Source organism: Dromiciops gliroides, chromosome 1 (assembly GCF_019393635.1).
Source record: "Dromiciops gliroides isolate mDroGli1 chromosome 1, mDroGli1.pri, whole genome shotgun sequence".
NCBI classification, from domain to species: Eukaryota; Metazoa; Chordata; class Mammalia; order Microbiotheria; family Microbiotheriidae; genus Dromiciops; species Dromiciops gliroides.
The window spans coordinates 31,516,580-31,534,321 of record NC_057861.1 but is presented as its reverse complement, the minus strand read 5'-3'; the positions used below and the strand labels follow the sequence as shown (position 1 = coordinate 31,534,321).

The following is a 17,742-nucleotide window of genomic DNA, read 5'->3' as shown; positions in this document are numbered from 1 at the left end:
AGGATACAAAATGCTATCCTCTGTCAAGAGTGTCATGATCTTTGATATTCAGACATCCAAAAATTTAAAAAACACTACCACAGACCTTTTAATTAAGTGTCTGTTTGATACTTAATTAAACAATGGTTATTAGGAAATAGTAATTAATTCTATGTAGAATTATAGCTTCATAATTGGCTTATCATTAAATGGATTTTAACACATATCCTTATTTCCTTCAGTTTTGTTCTACCACGTTTACTTTCTCATAATTTTTTTTTTAGTTGTTAATTTCCCCCCTTCATTTTTGTTTCCTTTTTGTTTGTTTCCTTTTATTCCATGTAATGATCCATGTTAGGCTAGTCACATAACAAAAGAACTACAGGGGAAAGAGTTAAAGCTCATTAATCTTCAGAAAAATTTGAGTGAAGTGAGTCAAGTGAAAGATGATTTGGAAAAAGAGCTTCAGATTTTGGTAAGTACCTTGTTGGAAGAGTCTGTCTCAGGACTTAACTGTTCATTTTTGGATTTTACCACCCTAAAAACTCAAAATGACATATAAATTATTTGTTGTTTAGTTGCTTTTACCTGTTACATGTTGGTGTAAGATGAGCGTATCAGCTGTTACTCAAAAAAGAGATTAGTTGAAATAGGTTAAACGCAAACCAACTTCCAAAGGTCGGTATCATGCCTTTTCTTGTCTATTTTTAAAAATTTTTTTCTTCTTATTTCATAAAATATTTAGTTGCCACTAAATAAAGGTACGCCTTACTTTAGAAACACTCAATATGGGAATGTCTCCTCTATGTAAATGACCCATTGCTTATCTCCAGCCCTAGTGGTCAAAGATCCTGCTCTGGACAGCCGCCAAGATTTCCTGGACCCAGAGCACTTAGTGGAAGAAGTGGAGAGTTGCCTTATCCCAGCAGTTCTGCCCTTTTATCTTCCTAGTTAGTATGTTGCAGAGGAAGGACTTGAATCCAGCTCTTTTTGTCTCTAAGGCTGGCCCTCTTGAACCTTATTTAATACATCATACTGCATTTCTTAAATGTATGTCAGAGTAAAAGAACTACATGTTATATGATTGCCAGATCTGATGGTTGTGTCTCTGTCCTCAGCCTTATTGTACTTACTTGGTACAATGTTGACTACCCTCTTTCCCTGGATACTATCTCTCCTATATGGTTGTGTTTTTTTCTAGCATACTTACTCTTTGATTATTCTCCTACCCATCTGACCACTCATTCTCAGTCTCCTTTGCTGGGTCATCATGCCTCCTCGTTGTGGGTGTTCTTCACGGCTCTGTCCTAGGCTGTCTTCTCTTTTGTTTGGACTCTGTTCTGTTTATCTGCTCCCATAAATTTATACAGTAACTCCCAGACCTACATGTCCAGCCTCCGTCTCTTCCTCTCAGCTCCAGTTCTGCAGCACTTCTTTTTGGACATTTTAAAATAGATGTCACAGGGCAGCTAGGTGGCGCAGTGGATAGAGCACCGGCCCTGGAGTCAGGAGTACCTGAGTTCAAATCCGGCCTCAGACACTTAACACTTACTAGCTGTGTGACCCTGGGCAAGTCACTTAACCCCAATTGCCTCACTAAAAACTAAAAAAAAATAGATGTCACAGAACCATCTTGATCTCAGCATATCTGAAACACCACTTGTTTTGGGGTTTTTTTGTTTGTTTTTTTGGTGAGGCAATTGGGGTTAAGTGACTTGCCCAGGGTCACACAGCTAGTAAGTGTCAAGTATCTGAGGCCGGATTTGAATTCATGTCCTCCTGAATCCAGGGCCGGTGCTCTATCTACTGTGCCACCTAGCTGCCCCAACCACTTGTTATTTTTTCCCAAAAATCTGCCTTTCTTCCAAACTTCCCCATTCCAGTATGAGGCACCATCTTTCTTTCCAAGTTTTGCAACCTTCTCATTATCCTTGATTCCTCACTCTCCCTCACCCCACATCCAATTGGTTACTTATTTTTATTTATTTACATTTTATTTTATCCAATCAGGTATCAAATCTTGTTGTTTCTACTTCCAGAATGTCTCTGAGCTCCTTCTCTCAATTCAAACACCTACCATGTTCAGATCTTCATCATCTTTTTCCTAAACTGTTGCATTGCTTTTTACTACTTCTTTGTAACTCAATTATCTCCCTACTCTAATCATCCTTCAAATAGTTACCAAAGGTATTTTCTTTAGGTGCAAACCTGACTGTGTTATTACCCTAAAATGTTTCCTACTGCCTCCTGAGTCACGTGAAAACTCCTCTGTTTGGCTTTTAAAGCTTCCTACAACCTGGCCCCAATCTGTTTTTCCAGCCTCATTGGTCATCACTTTCCTTCCCTCATTGTATACAGTACAGCTGAACTCAGCTTTTTTTCAGGGAACAGAAACATCCCAATTCACAGAGGGAACTGTTTCTTCCTTCTTTGGCAGCTCACCCACCTCAAATTTCTTCTTCGCCAGTCCTTCTCATATAAAGACACATCTTATTTAACCTCTTTTATCCTTTGTTAGTTATGTTAGAAAGCTTATTTCCCTGTTTCTCACTTCCTCTCTTCATTTCACTTGTGAGACAAAAACTGACCCCGATCAAGAGCTATAATAATAAAAATAGATCTAATAATACACACTTGCATTGAGGAAAACTGTAAGTTTTGAAGTGATGCTAGCTCTAATAAAGCACCACTATCCACAGTCTCTGAAGCCTTTGGAGAATTGCCCAGCAGTCCCCATTAGAATCCTTACACATTCTTTATTCAACTTATTATCTTCCACATTAGAATTTAAAGATATCTTAAAACTATGTGTTTAATGTATGTGTGTACCTGTATTGAATTTTAAAATTTAATTACTAGTATTATAATAATGTTGTCTTATTTCCTTCATTATATATGTGCAGTTAAATTTGGGAGGTGGGAACTAGAGTGGGGGCTACTGTTGATGATGTTGTAGGGAAGTGTGTTCCATGTTTAAAATGACAGACTTAAGAAAACAAACTTTTGAAACACTGTATAACACAGTTTTTTTTGGGGGGGGGCAGGGCAATGAGGGTTAAGTGACTTGCCCAAGGTCATACAGCTAGTAAGTGTCCAGTGTCTGAGGCTGGATTTGAACTCAGGGCCTCCTGAATCCAGGGCCGGTGCTTTATCTACTACACCACCTAGCTGCCCCCTATACTGTATAAGTTTGAAAGTCCCTCTGTTCATGCACTGAAGATAAAATGTGCTTTCCTGTATTTTGAGTAGTGATCCCTAGAACTAGGACAAGCAATTAAGCTATTGGCTTTGATGGACTTTTGGGTTTGTATCTTCTCCTTTTTATCACCCTGATTGATGGGAAAAGTTGAATAAAAGGAAGATTTTAAACTATCTACAAATATCTGTCAGTAAAGGTTTTGGCTCTGGCTGTTGGTCAGTCATTTCATTCAGAAATAATGAGACCTTGAGATTGACTATAAGACTGGTAAAAGCCTCTATTATAGAAAAGAATGATGGCCACCAATGATGGCTTGACTTTAGGAAATACCATATATAAGAAATCACAAAGCATCAGCTTTAACACAGCTTCTTAGTCCCCAGGATCTCTCTGATTTAATAAGACCTACTCTATACGGAGGAGGATAATAAGATCATAGCTCATTAATCTCTCTCACAGTACTCTCATGTATAATAGGGCCATTACCTTTTATTTCTTTGCTCATGCATGACCCAAAAAGGTGGGCTGATCATGAGTAAGAACAAGCCCCAAGTCAACAAACACTTCAGAGGAATCTACTCTGAGCCTGGCACTGTGCTAAGTACTGTGTTTCCTATAGAGCTAGTCATTCTTAATAGTAATAACAGTCTCTTCATATGTTCAGGAAACAAAATTGCAAAGTTTGCAACTAAAATGGAGCTTTAATTAGATTATATTGAAGGGAGAGACCAAGGTTGCTTATTTTAAATCTGTTCTTTTCTAAATATTCAATTCTTTTTCTGCTTTATTTAAGAAAAAAAAGTTTGCGGATGCTTCAGAGGAATCAGTGGCTATTCAACAAAAAATGCAAGGTATGTTTTCCTAATATTATGAACATAATAACCTCAGAGAAAATGTAAATACTACAAACCAGGCTTAATGTTTAAGTCTTAGGTATTGAGACTTCAGGCAATGGGAAAGCCTAAATGTACAATCATAAATACTCATCCCACAAAAACATATTCGTTCCATCTGAAATGTAATAAGACATTCATTCCTTTGCCATCAGGAAGTATCTTGTACAAATCAAGAGTCCCAAGTTCTTTTTCCCCACTTAACTATCTAACTGGCAGAAATAGGGGCAGCTAGGTGGCGCAGTGGATAAAGCACCAGCCCTGGAGTCAGGAGGACCTGAGTTCAAATCCGGCATCAGACACTTGACACTTACTAGCTGTGTGACCTTGGGCAAGTCACTTAACCCTCATTGCCCCTCCCCTCCCCCCCAAAAACTGGCAAAAATACCTTTCTCCTTTTGTGTTTCAGTTCCCATATCTGCACAATTAGAGTTTTGGATTAAATGATTTCTAAGATCTATTACAGTTCTAATATTCTATGATCCTTTATTAAAATGCAGATAAAAAAACACCAGACCTTAATAAAGCATTACTGGTAGTTTTTAGCCTAAAGAAGTTCCAGATCGGGCAGCTAGGTGGCGCAGTGGATAGATCACTGGCCCTGGAGTCAGGAAGAGGGGGGCGCTCTCATAGGCAAGGCACTAAGATAAAGGAGGACCAAGAAAGGCTTCTGGCGCAAGGTGGGACTTTGGCCAGCACTTAAGGGAAGCCAAGGAATATGGGAGGGGGAGGGGAGGAAGAAGAACATTCCAGGCCTGTGCCTTCAACTGGAGGCAGCCGGTAAACATGTTTGGGGTTAGGAGGTAGAGTGGTTTTGGGGGGTGGGGGGGAGGGAAGAAGCAGAAAGCCTGTGTACATGGTAGGGAGTCAAGTATGAGAAGAGCAGAAAGGCAGGAGTGGGGTAGGCAAGGAAAGGGTCTGAATGCCAGACAGCTTTTTTTTTGGTGAGGCAGTTGGGGTTAAGTGACTTGCCCAGGGTCACACAGCTGGTAAAGTGTTAAGTGTCTAAGGCCAAATTTGAACTAAGGTCTTCCTGAATCCAGGGCTGGTGCTCTATCCACCTAGCTGCCCCCAGACACAGCATTTTGTATTTGATCCTGAAGGCCAACATTTTGTTTAAGGCCAATTCGCTTATTTAGTCTGTTTCTGCACTTGTCCTCATAGTTTCTTGCCAGGATTCCCTGTTACTTTAAGGATCATAGGCACCCCATTTAAGCGTCATTTATAAGACAGGTGAGCCATAAATCTGAAGTGAATGTCTTTCCTAAATAGAAACGCTAAATAAACTACACCAAAAAGAAGAACAGTTTAGTGCCCTGTCTTCTGATCTGAAGAAGTTGAAATATAATTTGTCAGGTAAGAAAACATCATTACTTACTGGTTTAGACTAAAAAGAATAGAGCATTGAACATGGAATTTTGTTGTAGTGTATACTACAAACCTAACTTTCTGTTTAGTCTTTTCGGTGGCCGCTTGTGATTGCTCTCCCCACTTCTAGTTTATTCCCCTCGCCAACTCATCTGAAATCCTGATATTCCCAGCACACAGATTGGACCATGTCATTCCCCATCTCAGAAATCTTCTACAGATCCTTATTTGCTGCAGGGCAAAGAAAGACAATATCCTCAGCTCGGTATTGAAAGCTCTTCTCCATCAGCCCCTCCAATCTCATTTCATAGAATTCCCCTTTACAGAAGCTAAGCATGGAGCCATTAGGGGTTTGCTAAACTCCGCTGGCCTGAGTACAGTCATTGAGTAAAGGAGCCAGAAGGAATCCTTGGGCAGCTAAGAGGAAAACTAAGAGATGAGCAGCATCCCAGAATACAGCAGAGTATGCTGGAGGAGAGAATGCTCAGGAGTGCCACAAGCTTCAGAGAACTCAAACAGAATGAGAATTTGGAAAAGACCATTGGCTATAGAAGTTAATAGATTGATTTTGTAAACGATCCCAATTTTTTTAGACCATGGATAGAATCAAGGGCCAGATGACAAGGTATTCACAGCTCCACCAACAATCCATCCTACTTCTTGACTTTGGACTTTATATTAAGACCGCTCTCTGCACACTTCAAGGGTGGGGAGGCAGGGGGGAAAGATGTCTGACCTGAGCTTCTGTCCTTTTTGTCCTGTTGCTTTCATACCTTTTCTGGGGAGCCATTAAGTTTTCGTTGCTTCCCAGGAGAAGGTCTGTTCAATGCTCTCCTGGTCTGAGTTCTGTGAATTTCTGATCCAGTTTTGGGCCTATTAACTTGTTTCTGGTTGGGAGTTTTAGCATACTGTTGTTACACGACTCAACCATTCTTGGCCAACTGGGAGGTCTGTAGTGTCAGAACTACCAAACTGCCAGTTACTTCTGAGTATCTTTAACATTCCCAATCCTTCCTTATGGCCTGGATCTGTGGTGAGTGACAGAACTGCTAGATGGTACCTGTTTTTGCATCTAGTGCTTGCTCAGAGATTCCCTGGGATCTCTTCCTGATGGCCTGTCTTAGCCTCCTTTCAGTCTCTGGGTCTTGCAGTGCTTTCCAGGGTGGCTGTGGCCACAGCTTCTTGGCCAGACCCCTTTCTCAGAGTCTATAGACCTCTCTGTTCATCTCCCTAAGCTGCCCTGGAATGAAAAATGACTCTTGGATTTTCTTGTATTTTCCAATCAGAATTCAGTCTGATGTATACTCTAGAACTTTGTTGAAGAGGTATAGGGAGAGAGCTAGACCCTAATGCTTCCTCTTATTCTGCCATCTTTACTTTGTCTCAGCAATGCAGAATTGGCAAGGCGTGACTAGTGACAGGACAGGTATACAAGGATTTCAAGGGTAGCTGGAACACAGAGGACAGAAGGTCATGACAAGGATAGCTAACAGGTTGAGGAAGATTGAGTAAAAGGAGAAATTTAAGGATAGAGATTGTTGTTAGAGAGGCATTACATAATTTGGAATAATGGAAATAGACCACTGTGGGGTCATGGCTATGCCCATTAGGGGCTGTTTTGGAGGAGGCCCTCCCCCCCTCCCTATATGTATGTATGTATGTATATAAAATTTTGGAGGGGGGTGGACAATGAGGGTTAGGTGACTTGCCCAGGGTCACTCAGCTAATAGGTATCAAGTGTTTGAGGCCGGATTTGAACTCAGGTCCTCCTGAATCCAGGGCTGGTGCTTTATCCACTGCGCCACCTAGCTGTCCCCCTTCTATTTTCTTAGGAGCATAGAGTCTGAGGCATGTGAGAGGCCTGCAGCACTGGCCAGCTGTGCTTGCAGCTTATGGGCAACATCAGTGGAAAAGAATCCCCACATCAACACAATTACATATAGAACCTAGAAGTATTGAAATGTGTGTATTCATTCACCCACTGGGCAGCCAGGTGGTGCAATGGAGAGAGCAACAAGCCTAAAGTCACCGTCCTGAGTTCAGATATGCCAGGTACTTGCCAACTGTATGACCCTGTTCAAGTCACTTAACCCTATTTGCCTCAGTTTCCTCATCTGTAAAATGAGTTGCAGAAGGAAATGACAAAACTACTGTAGTATCTTTACCAAGAAAACCCCAAATGGGGTCAGGAAGAGTTGGACACAACTAAAATACAAGTCCAAAAAATGCACACAGAGATTGACGAAGTACGGTCAGAGGACCTGCGTTTGAGACCCAGTTCTGATGCTTTCTCTGTGCCTGTGGGCAAGCGCTGTTTTTCTCTGAGTCTTCCTCATTGCCTTCTCCTCTTTCAAATACTAATCACTATGAGGATACAGCATAGTGTAGCGGAAAGGACTGTTCATTTGGAGTTCGATTCCTAGAACAATGATGTTTCTTACCATCTATATCACTTGAGGAAAATCCAGTAACCTTTCTATTAAGTATGTAAAGTAAGTGGGTTATAGTAGTAGGCTATAAATTCTGTATTTTACTACCTTTCTAACTGTGAGATGTTTTTGTGGGAACTTGAATCATCATTATTATTATTATCTCTATCTCCCTATTTTTTTGATGAAGTTCATCTAGAAGGACAAGCCACTATTCTGCTATTATGTTTATGTTTTGCAGATTGATGCATAGGTAGATAAAATGGCTGCTTTTTGTAATTGTAGAGGATTAGGTCAGTCAGTCAATAAGCATTTATAAGCAATTACCATTGTGTGTCAAGTACCGTGCTAAGCAAAGGAAAGAAAACATACAAACAACCATGTACATACAAAACGTGCTCAGTACGACTGGGAGCTATTCTCAGAGGTGAGGCACAGGGAGAGGTGGTGAGGAGAAGTGGGAAAGGCCTCTGGGAGAAGGTGGGATGATCTCTCAGTCTTCAAAGAAGCCACAATGTGGAAGTCGGGAAGGATGGTTATAAGCTCATCTTTTATAGACTTTAGTGAAAGTATCTTCCAGAAAACTTCACTAGCAAACACAAAAACAGCAATGAAATGTATATTGTCTTATTCCCACGTGATTTTGATTTCTTCTGCTAGGTCTCTATAGATTTTTATTTTTATTTTTTTGCGGGGCAATGGGGGTTAAGTGACTTGCCCAGGGTCACACAGCTAGCAAGTGTCTGAGGCCAGATTTGAACTCATGTCCTCCTGAATCCAAGGCTGGTGCTTTATCCAGTGTGCCACCTAGCTGCCCGGTCTTTATAGATTTTGAAAGGTTTTCATTCTATATGGTTTGGAAATTATTGTTGTTATTACTATTATTATATTCAGATATGGAAGAGAAATTTAAAGAGAAGGATGAAAGAGAACAGCAGCTAATGGAAGCAAAGGAAAAACTAGAAGGTGAAATTATGGAAATCATGAAGATGTCGGGAGATAGTTCTTCCCAACTGACAAGAATGAATGAAGAACTTAGGATGAAAGATAAGTATGTTGAGTCTCACATTGTGTTTATTATAATACTTGCTTCATATTGGGTCTAAAAATAATGATTAGGTAAGCAGATATCTCCAGGAATACTAAAAGTTAAAGATCTTTCTTATGATGGGCACCTGCTGCTGTATTTACAGTTTGGCCTTTCTGTTACAGGAAAGGTGAATTTTTCTTTCCCTTTCTCCCTTTCCCCTTTCCCTTTCCTTTTCCTTTTTCTTCTCGTTTTTGTTTTCCTTTTCCTTTTCCCTTTCCTTTCCTGTGAAATGGGAATATTACTGTTGAACACCTTTATAGAAAATCAAGGTTTTTGCATTGTTATTTATAGAACCTTTTGGAGTTTATCAACAAAAGGTTAAGTACATTTGTGCAAAGAAGTTTTTGGAATTTGATGCTTTTTGCATTTTGTTTTTTCTTTGTGGATGGATACACAGATGAAAAAGGCACTTATTAATCACTCACTGTGTGCAGAGTGCTATGCTGGGTGCTAGGGAGTCAGAGAGAAAAGCCCCTGTTCTTCAGGAGCTCACACTCAGATGGGGGAGACAACACAAAGGGAAACCTTCAGCATCTTCTTTAATGTCACTCCCACTACTGAAATCATCAGCCACTTACACTGAACTACAGAGGTTCTCTATGAACTTAGTTCTATGGGAAATGTTTGTATGTTACAGCTTTTTCACAATTAATATCTACTGGACAGCTAGGTGGCGCAGTGGATAGAGCACAGGCCCTGGCTTCAGGAGGACCTGAGTTCAAATATGGCCTCAGACACTTAACACTTACTAGCTGTGTGACCCTGGGCAAGTCACTTAATCCCAATTGCCTCACTAAAAAACAAACAAAACCAATTAATATCTACAAGTTTTGCATGGTTTTTAGGGTTAGCTCCTGTATTTTCATCAAAAGTCTGACCATTTTTTTCTAGATTTGTGGAAGAATTACAGCTTCGGCTTTCAAAGGCAAATGATGAAGCAGCTTTTCTGCAGAAAAGTATTGGGGAGGCAAATGTGAAAGCTGAGCAGGATCAGCAGACCGTCATTGCAAAGCACGAGGAAGAAAAGAAGGAATTGCAGAAGAAAGTGGTGGATCTGGTAAGAGAAGAACAAGTAGGAGCATATGTTTTGGGGTGGGGGAGGGCAGATAGAGTCTTATCTCATGTATGACCAGTGTCCTGACTTCCACCATTCTGGGTTCTTACAGGAAAGGCAAATTGAGGTAAGCCACAACCAGTGCAAGGACCTCCAGGCAAGGCATGAAAAAGCCAGTTCTGAGACAGCCACACAACATGAAGCAGCTCTGCATAGTCTGAAGAAAGCTCTGCTGGATACTGAGGGAACTCTGAAAGAGGCCCAAAGGAAGAACAGTGATCTCCTGAAGGAGCTGGAAGAACTGAAAAAGCAAGCTGACAAAGCTAAAGTACGTAGTGAGGGTTAGGGTGCTGAGTTTCTGAGAGGCTGCAACGTGTGAAAATGGGTGATTGTGTTATTTATAAATAACCACCTCTTGGGTTACATTTGGGTTTACAGAATTTTCTGTATGATGTGATTTGGAGTAGAAATTGAGACAGCATGTGGTCTGCATGGTCTAGCAGTGATTTTCAAACTGCTCTGGGTAATATGTAACCTCTACCTTCTCAGACAACACAGACAAACCCAGATTTTGCCTATGTCTTGCTGCTTCTTGGCTTAAGTGTGTATTTGTTTTTGAAAAAGTCCAATTTTACATTGTAGAGAAGAGCATTCCACTACTCAGACTGCTGCATTTCTGCATCCCTACTCCTTGTTACCAACATGCATTAATGTTGAAAGCTAGTTTGGCTGGTAATTAATCCCACAGAAGAATAAAAGACAAAAGCCAAGAGAAGAGAACATTAAGGGAAACAAAACCTGGAATAAGAGGTTTGACTGCTGATATTTATCAGAGAGGAGTACAACAGAGCCAGGAAAAGGGCTTTTTGGTCCCAGCTTTTCATATACCTCCATCCATTTTTTGGGAAGAGACCAGTGAGTGTAGGTAGGAAATATTTCCCAGATTTCCCAAATATTTCCAGTATTTGGGAGATCAGGTTTCCCATGCATTGAATCTGACTCCATAGGCTTCTTTTCAGGGATGTATGTGTTTGGTGTATTGAATCATCCAGTATCCAGTGTTTATTTTGGCACTGATTATTGACTAAAGTTTAGTCTTCTTGCCTCAATTTTTTTATTGTTTGAAGAAAGATTACTATTTGCCTTTAGGTATTTTTCATAATATTAAAAAATTCCAGGGGCAGCTAGGTGGCGCAGCGGATAAAGCACTGGCCTTGGATTCAGGAGGACCTGAGTTCAAATCCAGCCTCAGACACTTGACACTTAACTAGCTGTGTGACCCTGGGCAAGTCACTTAACCCTCATTGCCCTGCAAAAACAAAAACAAAAAATTCCTTGTTTATTGGAAAGGGAGACTGATAGAGTCAATTCAACAAACATATATTCATTGCCAACAACACTGGTATATGTTGGATACTTCTTTTAGAACACTCTATGTAGAACTTGAAGGGAATCCTATGTAATATACTTTATATGGAAATAGTCCATCCTCCAGTACTAAAATTTGTGGCCTGGTTAGTGTCTTCAGGATGAATAGATTAAAATGTAGCATTTTAGATACTTATTCTTCTGAATAGTTCCAACCTAATGGCTTCCCTAAAGCTTTTTTACTCATCTGGAACTATTAGCACAAGTTAATATTAAGAAAAGAACAAGGGGGCAGCTAGGTGGCGCAGTGGATAAGGCACCAGCCTTGGATTCAGGAGGACCTGAGTTCAAACCCAGCCTCAGACACTTACTAGCTGTGTGATCCTGGGCAAGTCACTTAACCCCCATTGCCCTGCAAAAAAAAAAAGAAAGAAAGAAAACAAAAGAACAAAACAAAGAAGTATAATTTATTGATTGGGGGAGAGGGGGGACGGTCCCGACTTAGGATTTTTTTCTTCATTAGAGGAATTTTCTGGTGAGAAAGCTACCTCTACTAATACAGTTCTGTACCATCTCTGCAGTCTCAGAGTTTCCGGGAAAATTGAGAGGTTGAGAGGCTTGGATAAGGTCCAGCCTATGACAGAGGCGGAGCTGGAATCCAGGTCTTCTTGATTCCAAAACCTAGCTGACTATCCATTATGCTGTGCTACCTCTCAAATTTATCACTTTACCTGTCACAGATACCACTAGAGACTTGAATAGGAATTACAATAATGTCAAATGAATTAGTAATTCGGAACATTTTCATATATTTCTCATCTACTAATTTGCTAGTCTTGGTGGATGTTAGTAACTTCATTTTCTTGTGGCCATGGCACATATTGACACATTTACCTTTGGTAATTCAACATGATTTTCGGTCAGGGAACTTTGTTCTGAAAGCGTCAAAGCAAGAGAGCATTTCATTTCAGGTCCTCAGGACCGGGACAATTACTTTGTTAAAATTTTAATTTAAAAAAATTCCCCCCAAATTTGGACTTTTTAATACCCAAACCATTTCTTGACCTTTTTCTAAAACTGTTCTTGCGTGCTGTTGAATAACTTCAGTTTATGTCATATTTTGTATAAATGTATTATAGTCAATATGTCCTCAAGGTATAATGATAGCTAATTTGCATAATTTAAAAATTCTTAAAATTAATTTTTCAACTTTTAAAATGTATTTGCATAATTTAAAATATAATACAGCAGCTAGATAACCAATTTGCAAATTGAATAGATTAATTGACAAGTTAAAATATGAAATTTTTCTTTCTAATTTTTTAGTATAGTTTTATAGCAACAATCAGTCCATAATTCCTGTAGAATGACTGTTGTTTAGTGAAATCAGCTATGTCATCACCTTAATTATGAAAGATTGATCCTAGAGAATTAGATTATAATCTACCTTTAACAGTCAGGTATTATCCTCTACCAAAGTCCTCCAGTTTTGTGGGCCTTTTCCATTATTGTGTAAAGGCCGTGCCTGCAGAAACACTTGCTCTGATAGACCTTATTGAGCTGAAAAGCTTTGAGTGGTTCTTGTCAGGCTTGTCAGGGGAGGACCAGCCTAAGTTCAGAGAGGCTCATTCCCAATAGGTTGGCCACTGTAGAGTGAATTTTATGGCGCAGCAACACATGAAATTATCTACTAAAGCACGAAAGGTCTGGGATCGGCATTGGTGAAAGGAGTACCCTCATCACTGAAATCACAGATCTGAAAACACTGAAAAGTTTTCACTAGGGGTCACACTATGTCTAGATTACTATTAATGGTTGTGGTAACTCTTGGGACAATAGAAAGCCTTCTAGCAAATTAGTTTTCTTAGAGTTAGGTCCAAAAATGAGCAAGAAACAGTTATTAAATGCTTACAATGTGCACTATAGTCACTGTGCTGTGCCCAGGGGATACAAAGAAAGGCAAAAACAATTCCAGTCCTCAAGACAGGGAGACCACGTGCAAATATCTTATTGGGGAGGACTGGGAAAGGCTTCTTGCAGAAGGTAGGGTTTTAGTTGAGACCTAAGGAAGCCAGGGAAGCAAGGTTTGAAAAAGAATGGCCTACTTCCCCTTGCCTTTTAAAGTAATGGCCATTCATTTGTAAACATTCAATGCTTGTTTTCCTTTGTCTTTAAAAATTAATTCTTTCAAATATTTCTTGAATATAAGACTAATGACAGAGAAGATCTAATCTTCCATTTTGGTACAAAACTCCTTGTTTTCCTGAAGCCCTTAAGCTATCAGGAGTTATTTCTTATAGAGTTGTTGTGAAGCCAAGATACTTCACTGGTCCAGGCAGCAAGCTGTTTGTGTCTTCTCATCCTTTCATAAACATTCATAGAGAATCTGCTTGATATGCTGGTGGATTTCTCCTAGGTCTACAAATATTTCCTAGATATTAGTGCAACACTGGGACTTTTGTGCCTGTATCTTGCTACATGCCCAGTCTACCTCCTATTCAAGTCATGCATATCATGGATGATGTCTTTTACGATGCATCAATCAACAAACATTTCTCAAGTACCTGTACTATGCTAGGAGCTGGGTATACAAGAACACATCTTGGAATACAAGATTGAAAATATGCTACAGCCTGCTTACACCATGCAACTTTGCATTTCCCATTTGTTCACCTATAATTTTGCTTCTTCACTGATTGGGTTGGTCCATGATTTGCTGCTGTATAGATAGCATCACTGGGAGAATATTAGTGATAAAAAGATGAACATTGGTGGAGACACCAATTGTTGAAAGTACTACATGGTTTAACGAAGGTGATTCAGGCTGCCTCCTCTTCCTATTCAGTTTTGGGTCGGTCTTATTGTCCTTTCACAGTGCTTTCCAAAATATGAATACATATGCAAGCACTCACACATGCACACATTCTTCCTTCACTTGGTTCTTCTTGTAGAGATTATTAGGTCAGTTTCTTTTGGGTGGCCATGGATCTCATTTAGAAGGCACTGATGCATCCCAAAGTTCAATGAAGACAGCAAAATACCATCTACAGACTGGACCCGGAGGACTTCAGCATCTGTAGAGAACAACTCTTCTGTTTGGACTGTACCCAGGACATTCTTCGTGGCAGCAGTGAACATTTTGTCTCCCAGTTTTATTCCTAGATCAGGAAGAAAGTTGTCTTTGTGGAATTGCATTTGTCAAGGAGTCCTGTAAGATTTCAACATATAGTTGTAGGAGATATAGTTTTTATTTTACGTATATTTTACAGATGAATAAAGTTAGGCTTACAGAGATGAAAAGACTTGCTAGAAAGAAGAAAAGCCAAAATTCAAACCCAGTTCCTTAGATACCCACTTCACTCTCCAGTATAAAATGCTGCCCTTAGGCATGAGAGAAATCTTTCTGGAAGGGAGAAAGTTTTGTTTCCAACCAATCAGCATTTCAGTGCGTGGGTGGGGCAGTTATGAACAAATACAGAAAATCTTTTCAGTACCTTTCAGTGAATTATGTGATCCACCTTAGGGAATTGTTATTGAGAGGCTGCCTTGTGTTTCTTCCCTTTCACTAAAGACTCCAGTCAGACGTGCTTAGGCTCTCAAAAATGGATCTCTGCATGTCTTGAAAATTGTGTTGCCTCCAGGATGGGTCTCTTTTGTGAGGATTGGGTTGAGTCCAGCTTCTTTTTTTGACATCCTTTTCTTGAGTGTAATTTCTGCTTCTACGATCGCGTATCTGGCACTTTGGTGTTAACCTAGAGAGTAGTGCCACAGTTTACCGATGGTAGAAATAGATCGCTGTAGACATCTGGTAGATCTTTTCCATTTTAATTTTATTTGTTTGCCTTCTAGTATTCTTGAGATAATTAGGTTTAGTTCCATTTCCTTCATGCTTTTTGTACACTCATCCTGACCTCCCCAGCATTTTGCTGTTAAATGAGATGGTTTTACTTGTAATTTCCGCAATCTTCTAGAATATTTTTCAAACGAGTTTGTACTTAACTGGTGCTGCACTTGGCTGACATGTACTTATTATGGGGCTTCAGTATTTGCCGACTGCGGCATTTTGGTGGTTCTTCTGACATCCTCGTTGTGAGGATTATTTGACATTTTTTAGACTTCTCCAAGACATTCCAGTAATTATGTAAGTATTTTACTTTTATACAATTCTCATCTTTAATTCGATATATATTTGTTAAGTGCTTATTATGTGCTAGGCACTGGCAATGTGACAAAAACATATCAATCCTTGCCCTCTTAGACCTTGTATTCTGTTGAATTTGACATCTTTTTGAGAGTCACTGTCTTGTTTAAATAAATCTTTTTGTAGCTATTCTGAGTGCATGCAACATCTTAGTTTATCCTAAGTTTGATGTTAATTGTGATCTTTGCTTTATCAGCTCTTTGAGTATGAGGATCCTTTTTTAATGTCAGATTTTGTAGATTGCAACATGATAGCCAGTTTTTGTTGAGAAAATACATAATAGCAAAAAGCTCCTCAGAATTCAGTAGCGCTTTTAAGTGAATTTCTATGTTGTTAATCACAATTGTGTATACATAATTTCAAAAACAGTATTATGTGCATGGGGCATTTATTTGATCTATAGAAGGTATACTTATTTAAGAATAATAGTTGACATTTGCATAGCTCTTTAAGGTTTCCTAAACATTTTATGTACTTTATCTCATTTAATTCCCACATCAGCCATGTAAGGTAGGCACTACAGATAATATTTATTCCCACTGGAAACTGAGGCTCAGAAAACTTGAGGTTTACCTGTTGTCACATAGCTAGTAAGTATCAGATAGTAGTTAAACGCACATCTCTCCTGACGCCAGTTTCAGCACTCTTTCTGCTAAACCATGTTGTGTCTCTCTGTATTGTACCAAGACATTTTTTGCAGTGTCTACACTTTGAATGACTCATATTCCATTGATTAGAAACTATTCCTCTGACTTCAGATTTCATGCTTGTTCCACAGTGCTACACTGTGTTTCTTCTGACATAGGTAAAACATTTTTTGAACATTAACGCACCATATTAATATTAGTGCAGTATCACACAATGGAAGTTTGAGGTTCAACTTCCACTTCAGTCCTAGCTGTGTTACTTGAGAAAATCACTTAAATCCCTTTGAGCCTCTGTTTCCTTCATAAAGTAGGGATAACAATCTCCTCTATCTTTTTTGGGGGGGAGGGGCAATGAAAGTTAAGTGACTTGCCCAGCTTCACACAGTAAGTGACAAGTGTCTGAGGCCGGATTTGAACTCAGGTCCTCCTGAATCGAGGGCCAGTGCTTTATCCACTACAGCACCACCTAGCTGCCCCCAATCTCTTCTATCTTTTACCGCTCTTTAGTGCCTGAACTATACTTCCAGGGATGAAAAAAGAAATTAAACATCGGGCCTTCCTGCAGATGGTGGCACATACAAATTAGGCTCCCCATTTCCAACTCTTGTGAAGACAATCCCTTATGTCTAGGTTACCTAGGGACCTTTCCTCTCATGCATAAGAGGATACATATGCCTCTTTAAGCATGGCCATCAAGATAGCTCATGGGTAATGTGAGTTATTTCTGTCCAGGAGTAGCTAATCATCTTAAAACTATATGACAACTTAGTGGTTAATTCCCTCCTTCTTTATGACCCAGTCCAATATTTAGCAGTTTATTGTTTTATTTCCTATGGTACCTCTTAGGAAGATTTTTTTCTTAGCAAGAGACAGAGTCTCTCCATGCATGCTTCTGTCACAAAGCTGGATGCTCATACTAAGTCCATCTCATAAATTTCTTTGGTAGCATCTTTATATGTTCATGTGTGGGAGTGCTCCCGTTTCAGTTTCTGTTCCCCTAGGATCTTTTTTTTCCCTTTCAGCATTGAACTACTGAGGTCACAGCTATATCAAATGGGGCTCTCCACTTGGCACTTGAAAAGTGTTTGTCCGAGCATGTTATTTGAAATCCCAGTTCATACATCAGGAATACTAACCGACATTTACATTGCACAGATTCTGAAAAGTGCTTCACAAACTTTATCCTACATGTTCTTGATAATAGTACTGTTAGGTGGGAAATACAGATTCTATTACTCCCATTTCATAGATGAAGAAACTGAGATTGAGAGGTTAAGTGATTTGTATGTAGTCAGATAGTTAGAAAGTGTTAAAAGGGAGCATTCAAACCTAGGTCTCCTTTTTTTTAAGTCCAACACTCTTTCCAGTATAGTACTTTGCCTTATTCATTCCTACTGCCTGTCCCTGAACAAGTCCATTAAGCATGTTAGTAGAAGAATCTGCCAGTTGGTAATAGTCCTTACCCCTTACTCTTCTTCCACCATCCCCAGTTCTAGAGTGAGGAACCTCTGGGG

General features: G+C 39.6%; 1 protein-coding gene across 16 annotated transcripts in view; it reads left to right on the top strand.

The window, feature by feature from the left end:
- Positions 1 to 17,742, top strand: part of CLIP1 (CAP-Gly domain containing linker protein 1) — a 144,986-nt gene that overhangs the window by 78,278 nt on the left and 48,966 nt on the right. For 11 of the 16 annotated variants that reach the window (XM_043978686.1, XM_043978681.1, XM_043978678.1 and 8 more), the window contains 6 exons: positions 338 to 454; positions 3,972 to 4,029; positions 5,344 to 5,427; positions 8,763 to 8,919; positions 9,850 to 10,015; positions 10,125 to 10,340. In XM_043978686.1, the coding sequence (XP_043834621.1) occupies positions 338 to 454; positions 3,972 to 4,029; positions 5,344 to 5,427; positions 8,763 to 8,919; positions 9,850 to 10,015; positions 10,125 to 10,340 (798 nt within the window). The remainder of the gene's footprint in view (positions 1 to 337; positions 455 to 3,971; positions 4,030 to 5,343; positions 5,428 to 8,762; positions 8,920 to 9,849; positions 10,016 to 10,124; positions 10,341 to 17,742) is intronic. The other 5 variants (XM_043978685.1, XM_043978677.1, XM_043978682.1 and 2 more) reach the window with 3 other exon arrangements.